Here is a 24,089-nt window from a genome sequence, read left to right as displayed (position 1 = left end):
GAGGCCAACAGTGCCAGGAGGGGGGATTTAAGGGCTTGGGAAAAAGGATTTAGCATGCAGGGAAGTTTTAGGGGCACTAGAAGGAAAAAGAGTGAGGGTACAAAGGGATATCTGGGGTGCCAAAGGAAAAATTAGGGTTCAGGGATGTTTTAGGGGATGGCAGGAAAAGTATTAAGCTATGAAGGAGCATTTGGGGTTAGTAAGGGCAGGTTTGGGGTGCCCGGGGGGATTTCAGGGACACAGGAGGAAAGGTTTGGGGTGCAGGGGAGTCTAGATACATCAGGAGGACGGTTCAGGATGGTCGGGGGGGTGTTTTGCCATACAGGGAAAAGGGTTTAAGGGGCAGGGATGTTTAGGTGTCTGCTAGGTGCTTTGGGGCGCACCAGGGGGATTTTGGGGGCCTCACCGGGTCTCCACAGTGAACTTGTTGGGCTTGTTGGTGGTGCCGCTCTGGATGCCGGGGCCGTGGACACGGACACGGGCTGGGTCGCAGCCCTCGGTGACAGGCACCCGGAAGGGGCTGTGGGGCACAGGGCTGCCGGCGTAGCTCACCTCCACCGTGTGCATGCCTGGGGGACGGGGGCGTCACACTGAGGCCACGCCACCGCGTGTCCCCCACTACTGAAGCAGCTGGGCACGCACGGAGGAGGAAGCGTCCTCGTGTCCCTCCCCATGTGTCTCACCCTCCTCGTACGGCGTGTACTCCACGTGGTAGGTGCCGTCCCCGCGGTCCTCCACAAAGGTCTCGGTGACGTTCCCCGAGGGGTTCGACACGCGCGTCTTCACGTGGGGACCCCCGGCCTTGGTGAGGGCCCGGGCGTCCACGTCAAACTCCGTCACCGCCTCCCTGAACACGCCTGCGGGCGGAGAGCGGTCAGGGCCTGCCCGCCCCGGGTGCGCCCCGACTCTGCGCCCGGCCCCCGACGCACCCTTGCCCTCCACGCCGGGCCCGTAGACCTTCACGCCGGCCGTGTCGACAGCGGGCTCCACGCGGACCTTGCTGGGGAAGTGGGGCACGGGCTGGCCACCATACTCCACAGTGATGGTGTAGACGCCGGGGCTGAGCGGGGTGTAGGCAATGGTGTAGGTGCCGTCGCCGTTGTCCTCCACCCGCACCTCGGCGCGGGCCCCCGCCTCCGAGGTGATGCCGATGGTGAGCTCGGCCGTGCCGGCTCGGCTGCAGTCCACGCGGAAGTGGCCGGGCTGGCCCGCCGTGGCGCCTTCCAGCCCCGGCCCCGAGCACGTCACCTTGGAGGCGTCGAAGGGGGCCCGCACGGGCGCCCGGAAGGGCGAGCCCGGCACGTGGGCACCGGCGAAGAGGATGTTGATGTTGTAATCGCCGGGCTCGGTGGGCAGGTAGGAGACAGAGCAGGTGCCGTCGCCGTTGTCCAGGCACTCGATCTTGGCCTCGCAGGGGCCCTCCACCGTCAGCCCCAGGCCCCCCGTGCCAGCACCCTTCGTGTCGATGGTGAAGGGGGCCGGCACCCCGGCCAGGCCCCCCTGCAGCCCTGGCCCGTAGGCGCGAACCTGCGGGGAGAGCCGTGGGGTTGGGCTACGGCACCCCCAGGCCCTGCTGTGGCCCTTGTTGGGGAGCCTTGCCCCTTGAGGACCCCCCTGTCCCGAGGGACACCTCCTTATTGGGGACCCCCAGTCCCTGGGGACCCTCCAGTCCCCAGGGGCACCTCCTTACTGGGGACCCCCGTCATCAGGAATACCCCCCACTGGGGACCCCCAGCCCTTGGGGACCCCCCTGTCCCCAGGGACACTCCCTCACTGGGGATCCTCAGCCCTTGGGGACCCCCAGCAGCAGGGACACCCCCTTACTCAGGACCCTCAGCACCAAGGACACCCCCGTTTTGGGGGGAGCAGGGGCGCCCACCTTGGAGGGGTCGGTGGGGGGCACGGCCTCGACGGGGAAGGGGCTGCCGGGCACGGGGACGCCGTCGTAGGTGACCTCCACCTCGTAGGGCCCCTCCTCGCGGGGGATGAAGCGCACCAGGCTGTTCTCGGGGCTCAGCCCCGGCTCCACCTTGCAGGGCACCGGCTTGCGCGAGGGGCCCGTGATCTTCGCCCCCACTTTGCCCTGGCCCCCAGCGCCCTTCGACTTCACCGTGAACTCCTGGTCCTTCCCCACCTCCAGCTCTGCGGGGGGGGGGGCACCCTCAGGGGGGCTGCACCCCCCCGATTCAGCCCCCCAGCTTCCACAAACACCCAGAGCTCCTGCACCAAAGGGGACCCCTGCCGGCACCCCGAATCTCCCATCCCCAAAGCCCCCACTACAAGGTGGGAACCCCTCTTTGCCCCCCAACTTCCCCACCCAAATGGGGTGCCCTTTAACTGCCCCCCAAGTTCCTACCCCAAGGGGGGGGTCCCCAAAATGCCCATTCCTACAGGACCCCCCAACCCCCCATCCTAATGGGGATCCCCCCAGCTCCTACCCCAGAGGGGGCCCCCAAATTTGCCCCTAGTTCCCCCACACTCCACCCCAAAGGCCTCCCCCATTGCCCCTCCATCCCAATGTGGGTCCTTAATTGCCCCCCACCTCCACCAGGAGGGGATCCAGCAGCCCCCCAACCTCCCCATACCAGAGGCTCTGCAGTCCGTCCCCCCACCAGGACCCTGTTACCCCCCACACCCCAATCCCCCAGCCAGAGACCCCCCCCATTTGCCCCCTGCCACCCCCCCCAGGTCGTACTGTCGTCCAGGCCGGAGATCTTGATCTTGCCCAGGTCGAGGCTGGGGGCGACGCCGACGGTGAAGGGGCTCTTGGGGATGTGGTCACCCCCGTAGGTCACCGCGACCCCCAAGTTACCCTGGGGGGAGAAGGAGGAGCGTGGCTGCGGGGGGGCCCCATGGCAGGTCCTGTTTCACCGGGGGGGGCGGATTTTGGGGCGAGGGGCTCCCCCTTGTCCTTGTTGGCCGTGTAGGGGGTTTGGGGAGTGGGGGGTCTTGGGGGTGCCCCCACCCTGTTATCTGTTGCGGGGGGGAGGGGGGGGCTCGCGTTGTGGTGGGGGGTCTTGGGGGTGCCCCTGCCCTGTTACCTGCTGCACGGGGGTGTACTTCACGGTGTGGGTGCCGTCGTGGTTGTCGAGCACCTCCAGGTCCCGCACGGCGTCGCCCTTGCCGGGCCCCGTCACCTGCACGTCCAGGGGCGCCCGGCCCCCTGCTTTGGCGTTGACCGTGAAGTGGGTCGGCTTCCCCAGCTCCACACCTGCCGCAAAGAGGGGGAGATGGGGGGGTTAGGGGGAGCCCCCAAATCCCTGCTGGGCAGGGTGGAGGGGGGGGAGTGCCCGGGACCTTCCTGAACCCCCCCGAAAACTCACCGGAGCGGCTGACGCCCGGCCCCTCCGCCTTCACCTTGCTGGCGTCATGCGAGGGGTCGACCTTGATCCGGATGGGGCTGGTGGGGGTGGCCTGCGGGGGGGACCCCAAAATCAGCTCCCTGTGCCCCTGACAGCTCCCCCCGCTGCCCTGCAACCCCCTCTGCGGCCCTCAGACCCACCCCGTGCCCTCCCAGGCCCCCCAAGGACCCTTGAGGACTCTCCTGTGCCCCTCTAGACCCCCCGTGCCCCCCAAGGACCCTTGAGGACTCTCCTGTGCCCCCCTAGATCCCCCTGTGCCCCCCAAGGACCCTTGAGGACTCTCCTGTGCCCCCCTAGATCCCCCTGTGCCCCCCAAGGACCCTTGAGGACTCTCCTGTGCCCCTCTAGACCCCCCGTGCCCCCCAAGGACCCTTGAGGACTCTCCTGTGCCCCCCTAGATCCCCCTGTGCCCCCAAGGACCGTTGGGAACTCTCCCGTGACTCCCCCCGTGCCCCCCAAGGGCCCTTGGGGATGCTCCAGTCCCCCCCAGACCCCCTCATGCCCCCCAAGGACCCTTGGGGACGCTCCTGCCCCCCCCCCGTGCCCCCCCCAGCGCACCTGGTCGGCAAAGAGCACCATGATGGTGTAGGCACCGGGGCCGCGGGGCGTGTAGCGCACGGTGAAGGTGTCGTTGTCGTTGCGGATGATGTCGAAGTCGATGTCGGCCTCGGCAGGGCCCACCACCCCCGGGGCACACTTGATGCCGATGCTCACGTCCCCTGCGGGCCCCACGGCGTCAGTGGGGCGGGGGGCCGGCGCTGCACACCCCCCCAGCCCCCTGCCCAGACCCCCCTGCATCCTCACGCCTCCCAGGCACCCGCCTCTGCCATCCCCAAACCTCCCAGCATCCCCCAGACACCCTCCCCTGCCCCCCAGGTGCCTCCCCTGCCCCCCCACCCCCCAGGGCCCCCCCCCCGAACCCCCCGCGGGGCTCACCCTGCCCGGCCTCGGTGCAGTCCACGGTGAAGTACGTGGGCTCGTGGGCCTTGAGCCCCGTCTTGGCCACGCCGGGGCCGTAGACCTTCACCTTGTGGGGGTGGCTGCCAGCCCCCACGTTCACCTGAAATTCGGGGCGGGGGGACGACAAGGCGGGGGCACAGGGTCAAGCCTGCCTCCCCAGGGACCCAGGCGTCCGGGCTGCCCCGCCGCACCCCCTCCTCCAAAGCCAGGCCTCGTCCCGAGGGGCCGCGAGCTCGGCCCAGCCCCAGGTTGGGGGTGAAGGGTGCTTGTGTGGGCCGTCCCCTCCCCCCAGGGAGGGCTTTGGGGACCCCCCCGGCCCCCCTCACCCTGAAGGGGCTCTGGGGGATGTTCACGCCGCCCCAGGACAGCATGGCTGTGTGCTTGAGCGGCTTCTTGGGCACGTAGGAGCAGCTGTAGGTGCCGTTGCCGTTGTCCTTGACCGACACGTCCACGGGGTTGCCCTCCGCGTCCTGGGGAGGGGGTGGGGAGAGGGGGTCAGCACCCCCAAATCTGCCCGGTGACCCCCCCCAATCCATTCAGCAGCACCTCCTCTGCAGGGAGGCTCCCAAATCCGCTCTGTCACCCCTAAATCCACCTTAACACCGACTTTTAAACCAAAATGCCTAAAACCAACCCGAAGAACCGCTTCATGCCATATCCTTTGCAGCCTAGAACCCCGATTCCACCATTTTTCCCCCCAAACTTGCCCTGTACCCCTTTCTCCTGGGCTTGTAACCCCCAAGTGGCCCTATAAGCTCTTAAATCCATCCTGGAACCTGCTAAAACCACCCTACCCCCCCCAAATGCCCCCTGGAGGCCCCTGACTCACCTGCACCTGCACCTTGAGGGGTCCCTTCCCCCCGCTTTTGGCGTCCACCGTGAACTCGGCGGGTTTGTTCACGGCCACCCCCGTTTTCTCCAGCCCGGGGCCTTGGGCTTTGACCTGTGGGAGGAAGAGAGGTTAACGGAGAGTTGGGGGGGGTGGGAGGACCCAGGCGTCCAGGAGGTTTTTGGGGGGCGCCGAGGCGGGGGCACCTTCTCAGGGAAGGAGTCGCGAGGCGCGGGGCGGATGTCGGCCATGAAGGGGCTGCGGCGGATGTCCTCGTTGTCGCAGAGCACGTGCACGGCGTAGGCGCCGGGCTCCTGGGGCCAGTAACGCACGTCGCACGAGCCGTCGCCCCGGTCGTCGCACTCAATCTTTGCCTGCGACGGGCCCTCCACCGAGAAGCCTGGGGGGGTGGTATGGGAGGGGTGAGGAGCACCCTGAAACACCCCCCGGGGGTGCCCCGAGACCCCGGAGATGCAGCCCCAGCCCCATGGGGGCCCCTCAGCACCTTTCCGCTCCCTCATGACATCCCCAAGCCCTTTTGAAACACTCCAAAACCCCCCACTGGGACCCCCCCAGAGATCCCAAAACCTCTCTGAAATGCCCCAAAAGCCCCGAGACCCCCTAAGCTGCCCTGGAACCCTTCCACAGACCCCCAAACAGCCCCTAAGCCCTCAAAGCCACCCCTAAACCCCCTAGAGACACCTCAAAACCCCCTGCAACACCCTGAAACCCCCAAAGTACCCCAAGAGACCTCAAAGCCGCCCAAAATGTGTGAAAGTGCCCCCAAACCCCCCCGAAAGCTCCCGAGGGGCCCCGAACCCCCAGGGATGTTCTCAAGACCCCCAAACGCCTTGAGTCACCCCCAAATCACCCAAGTCCTCACCGAGGGTGCCGACGTCGTCACCGATGGCCTCCACCACGAAGTCGGCCGACTTGCCCACCACGCCGCCCTCCAGGCCGGGTCCCCAGGCCCGCACCTTCTGGCTCCCGCACTCGGGGGACACCTTCACCTCGAAGGGGCTGGGGGGGGTGGGCAGAAATGGGGGAGGGGTCACAGCAGGTCCCCCAAAATAGCCCTAGGCTCAAAAAGGTGTCCTGAAACGGCCCCAAAGGCAGCTCTGGGGAAGGCGCCCCCCAAACTGCTGTGACCCCGGGGGGCGGGGACATGCTGCCCCCCCAGCGCTCACCTGCGGGGGATGTGCTGGCCCCCCCAGGTCACCGTCACCGTGTAGGTCCCCGGCGTCGTGGGGAAATACTCGAACCCGAAGACGCCGTCCCCGAGGTCCTTCTGCTTCACGCTCTCTGCCCCCTCTGTGGGGACACGTTAGGGGAGGCCCCAAACCCTCTGGGACCCCCCCAAGCCTCCAGTGGACCCCCAACCCCCCCAGTGACTGCCACCCCCTCCTCCCCCCTGGCTGCTGTACAAGGGACAAGCCCTGGGACTCCTCAGGGACCCCCCAAAAGGTTCAGGACAGCACCTGGGATTCCCACGCCCCCCCCGGACCCCCAACCCCCCCAGGGCCCTCCCGACCCCCCCCCCCTCCAGACTCACTGGGGCCCTTGACGGTGACTTTGAGCTCGCCGCTGCCGGCCCCCTTGGTGTAGACCTTGAAGTCGGCCGTCTCCTTCACCCGCAGCCCCTTGGGCTGCAGCCCCCGGCCCACAGCACGGCACGCCGCTGGGTTGCAGGCTGCGGCGAGAGGGTCAGGGCGGGGGCCCAGGTGTCCGGGAACCCCTATCCCCCCACCCCAAACCCTGGGCACAGCAAAGGAGAGCAACCCTCACCTCCCCCAAAATCCACCCTGGAGGGGACGCGCTGCAGGGAAGACGGGGGAGAGGGACCCAGGCATCCGGGGAACCCCCCGCCGCCCTGGGGCGGACGCTATGGGGAGGGTGAGAGGGACCCAGGTGTCCAGGCAGGGGGGATGCCCCCAACCCCCTCCCCAGGAACACGCTGCGGGAAGAGGGTGCGAGCAGGACCTGGTGCACCCCGAGGGGCAGACAGGGAGTGGGGAGGGACCCAGGCGTCCGGGAGCACCCCGGCACCCGTGGGTGATGCGCTGCAGGGCGCGTGCGTGTGGGGGAGGGACCCCGGTGTCTGGGAACACCCCGCGCCCCCCCCACCATACCGTCAGCGGGTCACCCGCGAGGACCCCGGCGGCGCTTCCCGGACAGACGGGCAGAAGGAGCAGGACAGGCGGAGAGAGACAGAGCGGAGTCACGGGGGGGCGAGAACCCCCCGCAGCGACAGCCCCGGGACCCCAGCGCAGGGGGCAGAGAGCCCCCGAGGTCCCGGGGGGGTGGGCGGAAGCACAGACCCCCCCGAGTTGGGGGGCAGAAGCATAGAGACCCCCGAGTTGGGGGGCAGAAGCGCAGAGACCTAGAGTGGAAAGGACAGAGACCCCCTGAGCTGGGGGGGCAGGCAGGAACCCCAAAGTTCGGGGGGGGACAGAAACACCCCCCCCAAGTTGGGGGACAGGACGACAGAGACCCCCTCCCAACTGGGGGGATAGAGACCCATAGCTGGGGGAATACAGAGACCCCCAAGTGGGGGGACGCAGAGACACCCAAAATAGGGTCAGGAGGACAGAGATCCCCAAGGTGGGGGGCAGGAGAACAGAGACCCACAGTCGGGGAAGACAGAGACATCCCATTTGCAGGTCAGGAGAACAGAGACCCCCAAGTGGGGGGACACAGAGACCCCCAAGTCAGTGGGCAGGAGGACAGAAACCTCCCAAGCCGGGGGCAGGCAGGGCCCCCCCCCGGCGCTCACCCTGCCCCACGGTGACGGCGAAGGGGCTCTTGGGGATGGGGGTGCCGCCGAAGGCCACGTGGACGGCGTGGGGCCCCTCGGCCGTGGGGCGGTAGGTGCAGCGGTAGGTGCCGTCGCCCCGGGCCTCCAGCGTCGGCTCCACGGCGCCCCGGCGCCCGCTGGGGTCCACAATGGCCACCTCCACCTCACCGGGCCCCGCGCCTGCGCACGCGTGGGCCCCGTCACACACACGCGTGGGCCGTGACCCCCCCCCCCGTCACGCACACGCGTGGGCCGTGTCCTCCCCCGGAACGGATGGGGCGCGCATGCAGTCACGCACAGTGCCGCCCATTGGACATGTGTGTGGGCAGCACGGGGGACACGCATCACCTCGCCCACCCCCAAAGTTCCCCACAGCCCCCCCCAAAAGCCCCCAGGATCCCTCAAGTAGCCCCAATAACCCCCAGCCAGGACCCCAACTCCCTCAGGATCCTTCCCCAGACCTTCCCGAGCCTCCAGAACCCCCAGAGCCCCAGGACCCCCCCCGGACCCTCCCGGGGGCGCACCAGCAGTGAAGATCTCGAAGTAGGTGCTCTTGTTGGCCACGTTGCCAATGGGCTCGAGGCCGGGGCCCTGCGCTGAGACGCGGCCCGCGTCGCCGGCCGCCCGCCCCACCTGCACCTCGAAGGGGCTCTTGGCGATGTGCTGTCCCGCGAACAGCACCGTCACCTGCGGGAAGGGGGGGATGTCACCAGAGGACCCCAAAACAGCACCTCGGGGGACCCCAAAGCTACCCCAGGGCAGCAAACACCCCCAGCGGGGGCAGGTGGCTCCCAGAGCCAAAAACGGCCCCCAGCGGGGCGAAACCTGCCCTGCAAACAGCACTGACGCCTGGGGGAAGGCAAAAAAAAACATGGGAGGGATCAAAATACCCCCCCCGGGGCCCCAAAATAGCCTCACGGGAGGGCCAAGATAGGTCCAGGACTCCCCAAAACCACAGAGGAGGAGCCACGAGAGATCTAGGAGGAGCCAAAATAACTCTGGGACTCTCCAAAAACACACAGGAGGACCCAAAATGATCCGGGACCCCAAACTGTTCCCCCCAGGAGCTCAAACAGCCCTGCAGCAGGGCCCAAAACACCCCCAGAGGGGCCCCCAAAGGCTGCAGGAGCCCCCCAAACACCTCCTGGGACCGCAAAAAACCCATGGTGGGGAGGGGGAACAGCCCTAGGCCCCCAAACAGCCCCTGAGCCCCCCAAATACAGCCCCCAGCACCCTAAAAAGCCCCACAGGGAGGCCCAAAGCAGCCGTGGGGCCCCCAAAACCTCCCCAGAGTGGCCTCAAAAAAGGCCCTCGCTGGGGAGGGGCCCCCAAATCGTGGCAGGGGGACAGGGAGACCCCCAACACCGCCCCGAAACGCCCACCTTGTGCACGCCGGTGACCTTGGGGACGTAGGAGACGGAGAACGTGCGGTTCTTGTCGTTGTTGGCCACCACTTTAGCCTGGGGAGGGGGAGGCCGAGCTGTGAGACCCCCCTGGGGACCCTCAAAAGCCCCCCCAGAGTCCCCAACAGCCACCATGAAACCCCCAGACCCCTACAAGGACCCCAAATCCCCCCCCAGGCCCCGCAGCCCCCCCAGACCTCCCCCAAACCCTCTCTCCAGGCCCCCAGACCCACCCCACAGCCCCCAGACCTCCCCAAATCTCTCTCCCCAGGCCCCTCAGACCCCCACCTCCCCGGCGTCGTGCCCACCTCCTCGCGGTGCCCAGCGGGGTCCTCCACGTACACCAGGACGTCGCCCTGTCCTGCGCTGATGGTCTCCACTGTGAACTCGGCTCGCTGCTTCACCATGTTCCCCGTGGGCTCGATGCCTGCAGACCCCACAGTCAGCCCCACAGCCATCCCACAGATGGCCCCACAGGGGTCCCTGACCAATGGTCCCACAAACTAGCAGGGTAACTGCAACCTATAGCGGCCCCAAAGGGAACAAGCAGCCCCCTAGATCTATAGGGGACAAGGACCAGCCCCAAAACCCGGGGCTCCCCTCAGCTCTACAGGGAACGAGGAACCAACCCCTTAAACCCTATAAGGAGCATGGGCTGCCCCACACCTATGGGGAACGGGGATCAGCTCTGCAGCCCTACAAGGGACGAGGGAACCCCCAGGGCTCTGAGAAACGGGGACCGGTAGGAAACTTGGGGGTGTCCCACATCTGTCGGGAACAAAAACCACCCTGTAAGGATCCTCTAGATGTATAAAAAGTGGGGCTGGGCCCCCTATAGGAACCGCGGGGGGCCCCGCAGCGCTACGGGGCAGGGGGGGAACCCGTGCTCCCTCACCGGGGCCGTAGGCTCGGGCCTTCTTGGGGTTGAGTTTGGGGCGCAGGGGGGCCCCCGGCTTGAGCTTGGCCTTGGGGAACTGCGACAGGTAGGTCATGACCGAGTGCTCATCCACGTTGGGGTCCACGATCTCCTCTGGGGTGATGACCTGGGGGGACATGGTAGTGTGTGGGGGGGGTCAGGACGCTCCCAGACACCGGGGTCCCTCCCCGGACGCCTGGGTGCCCGCTCACCTGGGGGATGCCCAGCCACTCGTCGGCCTGCTGCATGGCCTCGCGGGCGTTGTCCACCGGCTTGTTGGCGTCCCACGAGTCCCAGTCGGGGCACAGCCCTGCGGGCACGGCAGGCTCAGGGGACGCGTGCGCACACGCCTGCTCCCCTGGGGCGTCCCCCGCCCCGCATCTTTGTGCGGCCCCAAAGGTCACCCCCCCCTTGTCCCCACGTGCCCTCCAGGCCACCCCTTGCGTCCCCAGAGACGCCCCCCTGCGTTCCCCTATGCCCAAAAGGTCTGCTTCCGTGTCCCTGCGTGGCATTGGGGTCCCCTCAAATGTCCCCGTGCGCCCCAGCACCACCCGTCCTGCCCCTGTGCACACCGGGGCCGCCCTGTGGCTCCTCATCCTGCCCCACGGCCACCCGCCTTGTCCCCAAGCACCCCCAGCCCCCCCTGCTCACCAGGGGCGCAGCTGTCCACCAGGGCGCCCAGGGCCCGGCCGCTCTGCCAGTCCTTGCTGAAGTTGGTGATGGGCAGCTGGGGCAGGCGGTTCTGGATCCAGCCCAGCAGGCGCTGCTTCGGCGTCTGCCGCTTGGCCTCCTCCTCGTCCTCCTCATCCCACATGGGCATGGAGATGGAGTAGTGCAGGATCAGCGTCCAGATGAGCCCCAGGATCAGCTTCAGGTTCCCGTCCACGATGGCTTTGCTGTCTGCAGGTGGGGAAACGGGGAGCTGTCAGCCCCTGGGGATGTGGCAGGGGCGCGCAGGACGGGGACACGGTGCTGATGTGGGCACAGGGTGCAGGGATGCGGAACAGGCACGGGGACAGGGCATCGCCAGGGACATGGTGCTGGCGTGGGCACAGGGTGCGGGGACGTGGACCAGGTGCGGGGACAGGGCATCGCCGGGGACACAGTGCTGGCGTGGGCACAGGGCACGGATCAGGCGCAGAGACAGGGCATCGCCGGGGACACGGTGCTGATGTGGACACAGGGTGCGGGGACGCGGACCAGGAGCGGGGACAGGGCATCGCCGGGGACACGGTGCTGATGTGGGCACAGGGTGCGGGGACGCGGACCAGGAGCGGGGACAGGGCATCGCCGGGGACACGGTGCTGATGTGGGCACAGGGTGCGGGGACGCGGACCAGGTGCGGGGACAGGGCATCGCCGGGGACACGGTGCTGATGTGGGCACAGGGTGCAGGGATGCGGAACAGGCACGGGGACAGGGCATCGCCAGGGACACAGTGCTGGCGTGGGCACAGGGCGCGGACCAGGCACGGGGACAGGGCATCGCCAGGGACACAGTGCTGGCGTGGGCACAGGGCACGGATCAGGCGCAGAGACAGGGCATCGCCGGGGACATGGTGCTGATGTGGGCACAGGGTGCGGCGGGGACGCGGACCAGGAGCGGGGACAGGGCATCGCCGGGGACACGGTGCTGATGTGGGCACAGGGTGCGGGGACGCGGACCAGGTGCGGGGACAGGGCATCGCCGGGGACACGGTGATGTTGTGGGTGCAGGGACATGGCATTGCTGGGGACACGGTGCCACCACGGGCGCAGGGTGTGGGGACGCAGAACAGGGACACGGCATCTCCAGGGACATGGCCCTGTCAGGACGCAGGGTGCGGGGACGCAAACCAGGGACACGGCATCGCTGGGGACACGGTGCCACCACGGGCACAGGGTGTGGGGACGCAGAACAGGGACACGGCATTGCTGGGGACACGGTGGCACCACCACGGGTGCAGGGACACAGACACACAGTGGCCTCAGCCAGGCGGGCTTGGGGACACAGCGCAGCGGCAGAGGGGGACGGGGACACACAGGGCAGCAGGGAGGGGGACAGGACGGGGAGTGTGTGTGTGTGGGGGGGGGAACGCCTGGGGCCCCGGCAGGGGGTTGGGGGGAGGCAGCCCGGACGCCTGGGTCCCCTCCCCCGTGGGAGGGGGGGTGGGAGGTGCTGGGCAGGGGGAGGGGGAGTGGACACCGCCGCCCCCCTCCAAAAGCGGCGGGGGGCGGGGAGGGGGCGGGGTCGAGCAGGCAGCCCCGGGCCGCCCCTCCCCACGGTGGCCCCAGCCCCGCCCCCCGGCCCCGCCCGACGCTCCAGCATTTTTTGGCCTTATATGGGCTCGGGCGCCAGCGAGGCCCCGCCCCCGCCCCACGGCCCCGCCCCCGCCCGGCGGCCCCGCCCCCGCCCCCCGCCCCACTCGGGACCCCCGGGGACCCCCCGCCCCCCCAGCCCTACAGACACCCCAGCGCCCCACGGCCCTATAGGGACCCCCTGCAGCCCTGTAGGGACCTATCTGCATCTTATAGCCCTATAGGGACCTCTCTGCATCTCAGCCCTATAGAGACCCCCCACAGCCCTATAGGGACCTCTCTGCATCCCACAGCCCTATAGAGATCCCCCACAGCCCTATAGGGACCTCTCTGCATCTCGCAGCCCTATAGAGACCCCCCCCCCCAGCCCTATAGGGACCTCTCTGCATCTCACAGCCCTATAGAGACCCCCCACAGCCCTATAGGGACCCCTCTGCACCTCACAGCCCTATAGAGACTTCTCTGCATCCCATAGCCCCATAGGGACCTCTCTGCACCCCACAGCCCTATAGAGACCCCCCCCCACAGCCCTATAGGGATCTCTCTGCATCTTATAGCCTTATAGGGACCCCTCTGCACCCCATGGCCCTATAGGGGCACCTCACAGCCCTACAGAGACCCCTCTGCACCCCATGGCCCTATAGAGACCCCCCGGGACACTCGGCATCCCACAGCCCTCATACAGTCCTATACACATTCTCCTGCACCCTCCTATAGGGCCCCCTGCACCCTATAGGGCTCTCCTGCACCCCATAGGGTCCTGCAGAGGCCCCCTCTTCCCCCTGCACCCTATGGCTCTATAGGGACCCCCATGGCCTTATGGAGCCTGCAGAGCAGCCCCCACAGCCCTGCAGAGATGCCCCTGCATCCTATAGGCCCCCCCACAGCCCTATAGCGACTTCTCTGCACCCTGCAGCCTGACAAGGCCCCCTGCACCCCACAGGGCCCCCCTGCACCTATAAGGGAGCCCTGCAGCCCCATAGGGCTCCCCTGCAGCCCTCCAGGGCCCCCCTGCAGCCATAGGGCCCCCCTGCAGCCCACAAGGTCCCCCGCAGCCCTATAGGGCTCCCCTAGAGTCCACAAGCAGCCTTGCAGCCCCACAGCCCGCCCCCCCCCCCGCACCCATAGGGCCCGACAGTTCCCCCCCCCGCCGTTTCCTGGCATCGAGGCCGGGATGAGTCACGGGGGGTGAGTAACCCCCAGCCCCACCCAGAGGAATGTGGGCCCCGGGGGGATGTTTGGGCCCCGGGGGGGTGTCTAGGGCCCCGCTGCCCCCCCGGGCAGGGTGGGGCCCCGGAGCCGCCCACAAATCTCAGCCTTCCTCTGGGCGCAGGATGTGGGGAACCGCAGGGCCGAGGGACCCAGGCGTCCGGGGACCCCCGACCCCCCACCCGAGCCCCACATCTCCCTCGGCCCCGCGAAAAGGGCCGAAGGACCGAGGCGTCCGGGAACCCCTCTGCCAGGGCCCCACCCCCCCCAGCAGGACTGAGGGACCCAGGCGTCCGAGCGGCACCCCCCCCCCCACATTCCTGGGATGGGAGCGGGCCCAGCCCCCCCTCCCCGCCTTTGTTATGGGGCCGAGGGGGGCCGGGGAGAGGGCCCGGTGCGGGGGAGGGGGGCGGGCGGGGGTCCCTGTTAAGGGGGGAGCCAGAAGGGGGGCTACTGGGGAGGTCAAACAGAGGGTCCTGGGGGTCTCTAAGGGGGGAGCCCAAAGCGAGGCCCATTCAGGGGGCACCCAAACAGGGGCAGGGATGGGCCCAGAGGGGGCCCGTGGAGGGGGCTCCCAAAGGGGGGGGTGCCAAAGGCGGGATCCTAAAGGGGGCCTCAAGAGGGGGGACTCAGGAGGCAGGTCTCGCACGGGGCCCTATCGGGGGGGATCTCAAGTGGGGGCTCCCAGAGAAGGGAGAAACGCTCCCAAAAGGGGGGGCATGAGGGGAAGGGGGCTGCCACAGGGGGGCGGCTCCCGAAAGGGGAAGGGGGGTCTCACATAGGCCCCCACTGGGGGGTTCTCCCGAAAGGAGATCTCACTGGGGCAGGTCTTATGGGCCCCCCCTTATCAGTGCAGGCATTGGGGTGCACCGGTCCCAACCGCGTCCCGCTGGGGGGTCCCGGGGGTCCCCCGCGGCCTCACCGATGGAGACCAGCTTGATGTTCTCCCGCTCGAGGAACTCGAGGGCCACGGAGACGTTCTCCAGCTGCATCTGGCGGAAGGTGGGCCGCGCGTTGTACTTGCGGCCCATCTTCTTCTGGCTGAGCACCTCCAGCAGGGCGATGAGGCGCAGCCCGTCGCCCAGGTCGGTCTGCAGGTTGCCCACGCGCTTGTGCACGCACTTGAGGTGCTCGTTGCACCAGCGGGTGAAGGTGTTCTGCTGGATCCGCTTCCAGGGCGCGTCCTCCGCCAGGTCCTTCTCGGTGGCCGGCATCTCGCCGTCCGCCGCCGCGCGGTTTGGCTCCGCGCGCGACCCGTCCGCGCGTGACACCGCCTCCTCCGCGCGCGCGCGCCCCGCCGCGCTCATGGCTTTAAGGGGGCGGGGGCGGGGGGGCGACGCCCCCCGCGGCTGCCGCGCCTGCGCGCCGAGGGGGGGGCGGCGGCTTAAAGGGGCCGCCGACCTGGGGGGAACGGGGAGGGAGTGAGCGAGGGGCCCCGGGGGCACCCCGCCAGCCCCCACCCGCCTCGACGCCCCCCCCCCAGTCTGGGCCCCCCCGCGCTCCCCGGTTGGGACCCTCCCCGATGCCCCCCCATTTGGGGACCCCCCTGCACACCCCCCAGCCCCGGCGGTGCCGAGGCCTCGGGTGTCCGGGGAAGCGCCAGACGGATGCTGAGTCAGGCCCAAAACCGCGAGGGGGGGTGGGATCCCTTCCCCCACAGCCCGGACGCCTGGGTCCTCGCGCTGAGTCACCCCGGCGGGACGGTGCCCCGTGGGGGGTGGGGGGTCACGCCCCCCGGCATGGGGGCGCCCCGAACGCCTCGGACCCTCCCAGCCCCACACGCGTCCTCAGAGCCTCCTTAGCGCTCCTCCGTCACACCTTGACGCTGCCCCGTCACACCCTAACACGCCCCGTCACACCAGGAGCTGTCCCGTCACACCCCATCAAGCCAGGAACCGCCCCATCACACCCCGTCACACCAGGAACCGCCCCCATCACACCCTCACATGCTGCATCACACCAGGAGCTATCCCCGTCACACCCCGTCATGCCAGGAATTGCCCTGTCACACCGGGAGCCGCCCCCGTCACACCCCGTCAAGCCAAAAACTGCATCATCACACCCTAACATGCTGCGTCACACCAGGAGCCGTCCCTGTCACACCCCCACCACACTGACAGCCATCCCCGTCACACCCTAACACGCTCCGTCACACCAGGAGCCGTCCCTGTCACACCCCCACCACACTGACAGCCATCCCCCGTCACACCCTAACACGCTCCATCACACCAGGAGCCACCCCTGTCACACCCCCACCACACTGACAGCCATCCCGTCACACCCTAACACACTCCATCACACCAGGAGCCACCCCTGTCACACCCCCACCACACTGACAGCCATCCCGTCACACCCTAACACGCTCCGTCACACCAGGAGCCACCCCTGTCACACCCCCACCACACTGACAACCTTCCTCCTCACACCCTAACACGCTCCTTCACACCGGGAGCCGCCCCTGTCACACCCCCACCACACTGACAGCCATCCCGTCACACCCTAACACGCTCCATCACACCAGGAGCCACCCCTGTCACACCCCCACCACACTGACAGCCATCCCCCGTCACACCCTAACACGCTCCATCACACCAGGAGCCACCCCTGTCACACCCCCACCACACTGACAGCCATCCCCGTCACACTCTAACATGCTCCATCACACCAGGAGCCACCCCTGTCACACCCCCACCACGCTGACAGCCATCCCCCGTCACACCCTAACACGCTCCATCACACCAGGAGCCACCCCTGTCACACCCCCACCACACTGACAGCCATCCCCCGTCACACCCTAACACGCTCCATCACACCAGGAGCCACCCCTGTCACACCCCCACCACACTGACAGCCATCCCCGTCACACCCTAACACGCTCCATCACACCAGGAGCCACCCCTGTCACACCCCCACCACACTGACAGTCCTCCCCGTCACACCCTAACATGCTCCATCACACCAGGTGCCACCCCTGTCACACCCCCACCACACTGACAGTCCTCCCCGTCACACCCTAACACGCTCCATCACACCAGGAGCCACCCCTGTCACACCCCCACCACACTGACAGCCATCCCGTCACACTCTAACACGCTCCATCACACCAGGAGCCACCCCGTCACACCCCCACCACACTGACAGTCCTCCCCGTCACACCCTAACACGCTCCATCACACCAGGAGCCACCCCTGTCACACCCCCAGCACGCTGACAGCCATCCCCCGTCACACCCTAACTGCTCCGTCACACTGAAAACCGTCCCCCTCGGCCCCGTCACCCCTGCGGCGGGGGGCTCCCCAAACTGCCCCGCAGCCCCCTCGCCGCACCCCATCGTGCCCCCTCACGCCCCAGCAGGGCTCTAGACGCAGCCGCTGCCCAGACCAGGGTATCCCCCCCCCCCACGGCACCCCCAAAACGAGCGCTCCTGGGGGGTCCCAGACCCCCGGGGGGGTCCCCAGCCCCTCAAGTGTGGGTCCTCCCCACTGCACCCCCAAAGACGGGGGCCCCAGGAGGGTCCCCAGACCCCCCCCGGGGAAAATCCCCTCACAGCACCCCCCCAGGAGGGTCCCCAGACCCCCCCCGAGGAGAAAATCCCCTCAGGACACCCCCAATAAGGGTCCCCCCCAATGACACCCCCACAAAGGGGGTCCCCAGACCCTCCCGAGGAGAAAATCCCCTCACAACACCCCCCGAAATGGGTCCCCCCCAATGACACCCCCCCAAAAGGGGTCCCCAGACCCCCCCGAGGAGAAAATCTCCTCACAACACCCCCCAATAAGGGTCCCCCCCAATGACACCCTCCCCAAAAGGGGTCCCCAGACCCCCCCCGGGGAAGATCCCCTCACGACACCCCCCCAACGGGGTCCCCCCCCCGGGCACCCCAAAGACGGGGGTCCCCAGCGCCGCCGCAGCCCCCCCAGCCCGCAGCCCCGCGCTCACCGGACCGGGCGCCGCTGCCGCCCGCGGAGGTGAAGCCGCCGGAGCCGGAGCCGGAGCCGGAGCCGGTGCCGGAGCCGGAGCGGGAGGGCGGGGGGAGCCGGAGCCGGGGGAGCGGCGGCGGCGGCTGTGGCGGAGCGCGGCCGCCGCGCGCGGGTGGCGGTTGCCGGGGGGGCGCGCGGCGCGCGCGGCGCCTTAATTGGTAACGGGCGCGCGGAGCCCCGCCCCGGCCGCGGGGGGGCGGCGGGGGGAGAGGGGCCGGGGGCGGCGGGGGGGGGGCTGTGGGGCGGGAGGGCCGTGGGGCAGGAGGGGCCGTGGGGACAGCGGGGGGGGGGGGCAAGAGGGACTGTGAGGATGCTGTGGGGCAGGAGGGGCGGTGGGGCAGGAGGGGGACAGTGGGGAGGCTATGGGGCAGGAGGGGCCTATAGGGGATTATATGGGGCAGGAAGGGGATTTGGGGTTACTATCGGGCAGGTAGGGGGCTATGGGGATGCTATGGGGCAGCAGGGCACTATGGGGGTACTATGGGGCAAGAGAGGGCTATGGGGCTGCTATGGGGCTGGAGGTTGCTGGGGGGGATGCAGGACAGAAGGGGGCTATGGGGCAGCTTTGGGGCAGAAGGGCAGCTATGGGGGATGCTATGGGGCAGGAAGGCACTATGGGGATTATATGGGGCAGGAGGGGGCTATGGGGCTGCTATGGGGCAAGAGAAGAGCTGTGGGGCAGGTGGGGGTTATGGAGGGGCTGTAGGGCAGCAAGGGGCCATGGGGGATGCTATGGGGCAGGTAGGGTATATGGCAGGGCTGTGGGGCAGGACACAGCTATGGGGTGATATGGAGCGGAAGAGGGCTATGGGGCACTATGGGGCAGAAGGGGGCTAGGGGGGCTGCAGCGTGATGGGGGCGATGCTATGGGGCTCTATAGGGCAGCAGGGCTCCCCTGGGGCAGGACAGGGCAGGAGGGGATCCCACAGGGGGCTATGGGGCAGGAGAGGGTGACGGGGGATGCTATGGGGCAGGAGGGGGGCTGAGCGGGCCCTATGGGGCAGCTGAAGGCCTGTGGGGTGCTATGGGGCATGGGGGGACCCCAGGGGAACAGCTATGGAGTGGGAGGGGGGCTATGGGGCAGGGGAGCAACCTAAGGGGCAGAACAGGCCCCGCGAGGCGCTGTGGGGCAGCAGGGCGGCCAGAGGGCAGGCAGGCGGCTATGGGGCGCTGTGGGGCAGGGCCCCCCCGGCCCTCAGGAAACGAGGCAGCGGCGGAAACGGCTCCTCCGGCCGAGGGCCCCGATAGCGCCGGGGGCTCGTTAGCGGGGGGGCTCGTTACCAGGTCTCCGTGGCGGTTCGTTTGCGGCGCCGCGAGCCCTCGCACGCGCGTGTGCATCCTTGCACCGGTGTCAACATGCACGCGTGTGCGTGCTCACTCCAGCGCCCTCGCACACGCGTGTGCTCCTCACGCACACGGCACCACGCGGCTGCCCCCGCCATGGCCACGGGCCGCTCACACGCGTGGCCATGCACACGCTACACCCCGGCCCCGGGATCCGTGTCGCTCCCGGGTGTGCAAACACGCATGTTACACCCCCACCCCGGGATCCGTGTCACTCCCGGGCGTGCAAACCCAAACCTGTTACCTGCCTGCATCAGGCCCTGTGCAACCAACACATGTGAACACGCGTGCTCAAGGCTGCACCTGCTTGTTCTTCACGCACACACGCGTGTAGCAGCCTCGCTCACGAGTACCCCCACCCCCGGGTGCGATCCGGGGGGAAATGGGATTTGGGGGTGGTTTAGGAGGGACCCAGGCGTCCGGGGGGGGCATTAGGGCCCCAGGGGGGTTGGGGACCGGGCCGGCCCCAGCCCCGATGATCTCAGCCCCGAAGGAATCCGGGGTGGGGGGGGCGCTGGAACGTCATTGAGAAATACCAGCCCGGACGCCTGGGTCCCCTGCCCGGGTGGGGGTGGGGAGTCCGGACGCCTGGGTCCCTCCTCACCGCCACGGGCAGAGTTGGGGGGGGGGCACCCAGACGCCTGGGTCCCCAGAGAAAGCAGTCGGGGTGCAGGGGGGTCTCCGGCGGGGGCGAAGCGGAGCCCGGACGCCTGGGCCCGCGCCCCGCTCGGGGCGGGCAGGGGACGCCGACCCGGACGCCTGGGTCCCCGGGCCGGGGCGTCGAAGGCGCCGCGTCCCCACCCCGCCGCCGAGGGGGAAGTGATAAACCCCAACAGGGTGGGGAGCCCCGGAAACCGCCCGGACGCCTGGGACCGCGGGCAGGGCGGGAGCACGCCCGGACGCCTGGGTCCCCCGGACGAGCGACGGGGGGCCGGGGGCGTCCCTCGGGGGGCACCCGGAGACACGGCAGCCGGGGGGGGGGCGCGCCCGGACGCCTGGGTCCGCGGGGTCAGGGCCGGGCCGGCCCCCCCCGGCAGGAATTCAGCTCCGGAGCTGAGTCACGGCGGGATCAGTGTAAACACGGCCCCGACCCTGGAGCTCCTTCCATATAGGGCCCGAAACGGCGCCGGCCCCCCCTCCCCCCCCGCCAGAAATAGAACCCAGGCGTCCGGGCGGCCCCCCGGGGACCCAGGCGTCCGGGGCTCCCTCCCCCCCCCGACACGCGCTGGGGACCCAGGCGTCCAGGGCTCCCCTCACCGCCCAAGTGGGGACCCCTGGGTGCCCCCCAAAGGTGGTGGGGGGGGCCCAGGTGCCCAGTTGTACCCCTGCCCCCCCCCGACAAGGCTCCCCGGATGCCTGGGTCCCTGCTGCAGCCCCCCCCCCAATTAACGCTAATTAGTAGCTTTCACCACTGCTTTATTCCTCCTCCAGCAGCAACAAGGGGGAGAGGGGGGCCCGAGGGCAGCGCCCCCTCCCCCAGCAGAAGGGACCCTGGCGTCCGGGGGGGTCAGTCCTGCGGGACCTCCCCCACATCGCGGTAGCGGCGCTGCAGGACGGCCACGCGGGCGGCTGCGGGGGGACATGGGGGTCGTAGGGGGGGCCCAAAACTGGCGACCTCCCCGCGGGGGCCGGAGACCCCCCAGCCTCCAGGACCCCCCCGAAACCCCCAGCAGCACCCCAAAAAAACCCAGGGAGCCCCAATCCCTCCCCAGGACCCCTCAAACCGCTCGGGACACCCGAAGCCCCCCCCCCAGCACCCACACAGACCCCTCCCGGACGCCGGGGCCCCTTGCTCACCCAGGGCCTGGCGCTGAGCGCCCCCCGCCAGCCGCGTCACCCCCACAGCCGTGTCGCCCAGCTGGGCCGCGGCCCCCAGGCTCTGGGGAGGAAGGGGGGGCTGTGGGGGGGTGGCAGTGCCCCCCAGGGCCCCCCAAAACCCTCCTTGGGCCCAGGGACCCCAGACTCCCCCGTGGGGCCCAGGCACCCCCCCAAGCCTCCCTGCGGACCCCCCAGCACCCCCCAAGGGGCCCAAGGACCCCCCCAGACCCTGCCGTGGGGCCTAGGGGCCCCACCAACCCACTATGGGGCTCAGAGACCCCCCCAACCCCTCCCATGAGCCCTAGTGGCCCCCCAGCTCCCTCCACAGGGCCCAGGAACACTCCCAAGACCCCCTTATGGGGCTCAGGACCCCCCCAATCCTCCCTATGGGGCACAGGGACCCCTAAACCTCCCTGTGGGGCCCCCAAGACCCCCCAACCCTCCTGTGGGGCCCATGGGCTCCCCAGGACCCTCCTGTGGAACCCAGTCCCCCCCCAACCCCTCTATGGGGCAGAGGGACCCCCAAATCTCCCTGTGGGACCCTCAGGACCGCTCCAACTCTCCTATGGGACCCGTGGGCTCCCCAGGACCCTCCTGTGGAACCCAGTCACCCCCCCCCAAGCCTCTCTATGGGGCACAGGAACCCCAAAACCACCCTGTGGGGCCCCCAGGATCCCCCCTAACCCTCCTATGGGGCCCACAGACCCCCAAGGTTCCCCTAAGGGACGACAGCACCCCCCACGGGACCCACAGGTCCCCCCCGACCCTCCTATGTGACCCAGCTGCCCCCCCAAACCCTTCTACGGGGCACAGGGACCCCCGTGGAACCCCCAACTCCTCCCACACGGGTGTCCCCCCCACAAGCCACGGGGTGCCCCCCCCACCTGCACGAGGCTGCGCAGGCCCTGGTGGACACGGGGGGCCAGGGGGCCACAGGGCCGGCAGGTGGGGGGCGCCCCACGGCCCGGGGGGCCCCCAGGGTCCCGCAGCTCTGTGGCCCCGAAAGCCGTCGCCAGGGCGCCGAGGTCGCGGGCCGCCACCCCCAGGGTCAGCAGGGCCGGGGGGGCCTCGCCGGGCGGCCCCCCCAGCTCGGGGCGCTGCAGGAGACAGCCGTCAGCAGGGGCCCAGGCGTCCGGGCAGGGGCCCAGGCGTCCCCACGCTCACCTGGGCCTTGAGCAGCTCCAGGCGCCGCCGCGTCTCCTCCAGGGCCGCCCCCAGCTCCCCTGGTGCCCGCTCGCCTGGACGCCTGGGTCCCCTGCGGGAGTGTGGGGTCAGGGCCCGGACGCCTGGGTCCCTCCGTCCCCGGCAGAGGGGGAGGGGCGGCTGCCGGACGCCGGGGCCCAGCAGCGGGGTCCTACCTGGGGCGGGGGCTGCCGGGGCCGAAGGTGGGCAGGGCTGGGGGGGGCGGGGGCGCCAGGGCCGCCCCCCCCTCGGGGCTCCCCAGGACCTCGCGCAGGAACCGCTCGTTGCTCAGCACCGCCCGGCGCAGCGCCTCGGGGCTGGGGGCACCCAGACACCTGGGTCCCTGGAGAAGGTGGCCCGGATGCCTGGGTCCCTGCGGGGAGGGGGGAGCTGCCGGGCAGGAGGCGGAGACCCCCGGACGCCTGGGTCCCTACCTGCTGGCGGGGGGGTCCTGGCTCTCATCCCCCGGCGGGGGGGCTGCGTCCAGCAGGTCTGTGATGAACTCGAGCTGCTGCTGGGGGGGCGCTGTGCCCTGGGGGGGGGAATCAGGGGAGGGGGTGATGCCAGCGACCCCCCCGATCCCCCCAAACCCCCTCTGGACCCCCCCAGCGGCTCCCTGGGCCCCCAGAAAGTCCCTCAACCCACCTGGACACCCCTAAACAATCCCAGAACCCCTCGAGCCCTTCCCAGTCCCTAGACCCCCCCAGCCCCTTATATCTCTCCTGAGACCCTTCCAAATTCTCTGCCCCCAGAAAAGCCCTGAGACACCCCTAAATAACCTCAGCCCCCTCCTCCCAAATTCCCCTCAGCCCCCCTCAACCTCCCTGGACACCCCCCAGACCCTCCCTGGTCCCCATATCTCCCCTGAGACCCCCCAGGCCTCCCCCAGCTCCCCAAATCTCCCCAGCCCCCAGGACCCCCCCCATCTCCTCTGCCCCCCTCCCGGCCCCCACCTCCGCCAGCGGCAGGTCATCAGCCCGGCACAGCATCAGCTCCGCTCCCAGTTTGACCAGTTCTGGAGGAAAACGGGTGCTGGTTCAGGGCAGGGTGGGGGACGCTGGGGAAGGGGCGCGGGGGGGAAAAACACCGACCCACCTCGAAGCCGGGCATCCTCGGGGGCATCCTGGAGGGCGGCCAGGCAGGCGGCGAGGGGGGGGTGCACCCTGCGAGGAGGGGGGGTTTCTCACACGGGGGGACGTGAGAGGCCCGGGGCTCCCCCCCCCCGTGTCCCCCCCGCCCCCCTCCCGGCGTGGTACCGGCAGCAGATCCACTCGAGCAGGGCCAGGCGTCGGGGTGAAGGGGTGCAGAGCAGCCGCAGGGCCTCGGGGGGCTCGGTCGGGGCCGCCTCCGCCGCGGGGGGGCACGACAGCGCCTGGGGGTCGGCGGGCGGTCACGACCCTCCTCCTCCTCCTCCTCCCCCCCCGGGGCCGGTCACGACCCTCCTCCTCCCCCCCCGGGGCCGGTCACGACCCTCCTCCCCCCCTCCCCCAGGGCCGGTCACGACCCTCCTCGCCCCCCCGGGGGTATAACGGTCGCTCCCCGCTTTACGGCAGCGCGCTCGCGCCCCCCCCCCTTTGCGACAACGGCGTCGCCCCCCGTCACGACAAGGGTCTCGCGCCCCCTCCCTTTACGGCCCCAGCCTCGCGCCCCCCCTTTACGACGCTGGTGCCCCCCCCCACGGCAGCTCTCTCGGTGCCCCGGGGCCGTTACCACCCCGCCGCCACCTTGAGCCGCTCCAGCAGCGCCGCCGCCGCCGCCGCCATCACCACCGCCATTTCCCGCCTCGCGCGGCCCCACCTCTCTGATTGGCCGCCGCCACAGCCGCCGCGCGCGCTCATTGGCCGGCGGCGCGGGGAGGCCCCGCCCACATTGCGCACTGCCCGGCGCCTGCGCGCTCCCCACCCTCTCCCCCTCCCACCTGACCCCCTCGACCCCGCCCCCAGGCTGCCATTGGCCAGAGCGCCGGCTCCCCGCTGCCAATCGGCGGCCTTCCCGC

At 69.7% G+C, this 24,089-nt stretch overlaps 2 protein-coding genes across 8 annotated transcripts in view; both read right to left on the bottom strand.

Annotated features, from left to right (window-relative positions):
• The window catches only part of FLNA (filamin A), a 28,201-nt gene extending 13,110 nt beyond the window's left edge, over window positions 1–15,091 (bottom strand). For all 4 annotated transcript variants that reach the window (XM_068924137.1, XM_068924138.1, XM_068924139.1 and 1 more), the window contains exons 1-23: window positions 14,692–15,091; window positions 10,916–11,164; window positions 10,477–10,574; window positions 10,244–10,391; window positions 9,657–9,775; window positions 9,328–9,405; window positions 8,470–8,632; window positions 7,925–8,125; window positions 6,704–6,841; window positions 6,339–6,462; window positions 6,035–6,171; window positions 5,358–5,551; window positions 5,152–5,265; window positions 4,649–4,792; window positions 4,299–4,422; window positions 3,921–4,081; window positions 3,324–3,414; window positions 3,042–3,211; window positions 2,696–2,813; window positions 1,880–2,142; window positions 930–1,527; window positions 684–857; window positions 407–569 (exon numbers count right to left, since the gene is read on the bottom strand). In XM_068924137.1, coding sequence (XP_068780238.1) covers window positions 407–569; window positions 684–857; window positions 930–1,527; window positions 1,880–2,142; window positions 2,696–2,813; window positions 3,042–3,211; window positions 3,324–3,414; window positions 3,921–4,081; window positions 4,299–4,422; window positions 4,649–4,792; window positions 5,152–5,265; window positions 5,358–5,551; window positions 6,035–6,171; window positions 6,339–6,462; window positions 6,704–6,841; window positions 7,925–8,125; window positions 8,470–8,632; window positions 9,328–9,405; window positions 9,657–9,775; window positions 10,244–10,391; window positions 10,477–10,574; window positions 10,916–11,164; window positions 14,692–15,076 — 4,154 coding nt within the window. In that variant the 5' untranslated portion in view covers window positions 15,077–15,091. The remainder of the gene's footprint in view (window positions 1–406; window positions 570–683; window positions 858–929; window positions 1,528–1,879; window positions 2,143–2,695; window positions 2,814–3,041; window positions 3,212–3,323; window positions 3,415–3,920; window positions 4,082–4,298; window positions 4,423–4,648; window positions 4,793–5,151; window positions 5,266–5,357; window positions 5,552–6,034; window positions 6,172–6,338; window positions 6,463–6,703; window positions 6,842–7,924; window positions 8,126–8,469; window positions 8,633–9,327; window positions 9,406–9,656; window positions 9,776–10,243; window positions 10,392–10,476; window positions 10,575–10,915; window positions 11,165–14,691) is intronic.
• Window positions 15,092–20,492: 5,401 nt separating this feature from the next.
• On the bottom strand, window positions 20,493–23,884 carry HAUS7 (HAUS augmin like complex subunit 7). Of its 4 annotated transcripts, XM_068924144.1 has the most exons (10): window positions 23,818–23,884; window positions 23,350–23,465; window positions 23,189–23,256; window positions 23,047–23,108; window positions 22,528–22,625; window positions 22,270–22,410; window positions 22,076–22,166; window positions 21,796–22,008; window positions 20,891–20,972; window positions 20,493–20,662 (listed from the first exon to the last, which is right to left on the bottom strand). In XM_068924144.1, exons 1-10 carry the CDS (start codon window positions 23,866–23,868, stop codon window positions 20,601–20,603), a joined length of 984 nt encoding a protein of 327 aa, XP_068780245.1. In that variant the 5' UTR covers window positions 23,869–23,884; the 3' UTR covers window positions 20,493–20,600. The 4 variants fall into 4 exon arrangements, with proteins under 4 accessions (XP_068780245.1, XP_068780246.1, XP_068780244.1 ...); XM_068924145.1 differs by lacking the exon at window positions 20,891–20,972 and having other exon boundaries at window positions 22,072–22,166; XM_068924143.1 differs by lacking the exon at window positions 20,891–20,972.
• Window positions 23,885–24,089: the final 205 nt, after the last annotated feature.

This window comes from Struthio camelus, chromosome 38 (assembly GCF_040807025.1).
Source record: "Struthio camelus isolate bStrCam1 chromosome 38, bStrCam1.hap1, whole genome shotgun sequence".
NCBI lineage: Eukaryota > Metazoa > Chordata > Aves > Struthioniformes > Struthionidae > Struthio > Struthio camelus.
The sequence above is the reverse complement of the archived record's forward strand: the minus strand, read 5'-3'. Positions and strand labels throughout refer to the sequence as shown.

Bases quoted from the DNA above. Each gene is read 5' to 3' on its own strand.
- HAUS7 (XM_068924143.1), bottom strand. From the start codon at position 23,868: ATGGCGGTGGTGATGGCGGCGGCGGCGGCGGCGCTGCTGGAGCGGCTC. The intron at 22,167-22,269 runs GTAGGACCCCGC...ACACTCCCGCAG, and splicing joins CCCGGCAGCCCCCGCCCCAG to GGGACCCAGGCGTCCAGGCG. The intron at 20,663-21,795 runs GTGGGGGGGGCA...GTCCCCCCGCAG, and splicing joins GCCTGCGCAGCCTCGTGCAG to CCGCCCGCGTGGCCGTCCTG.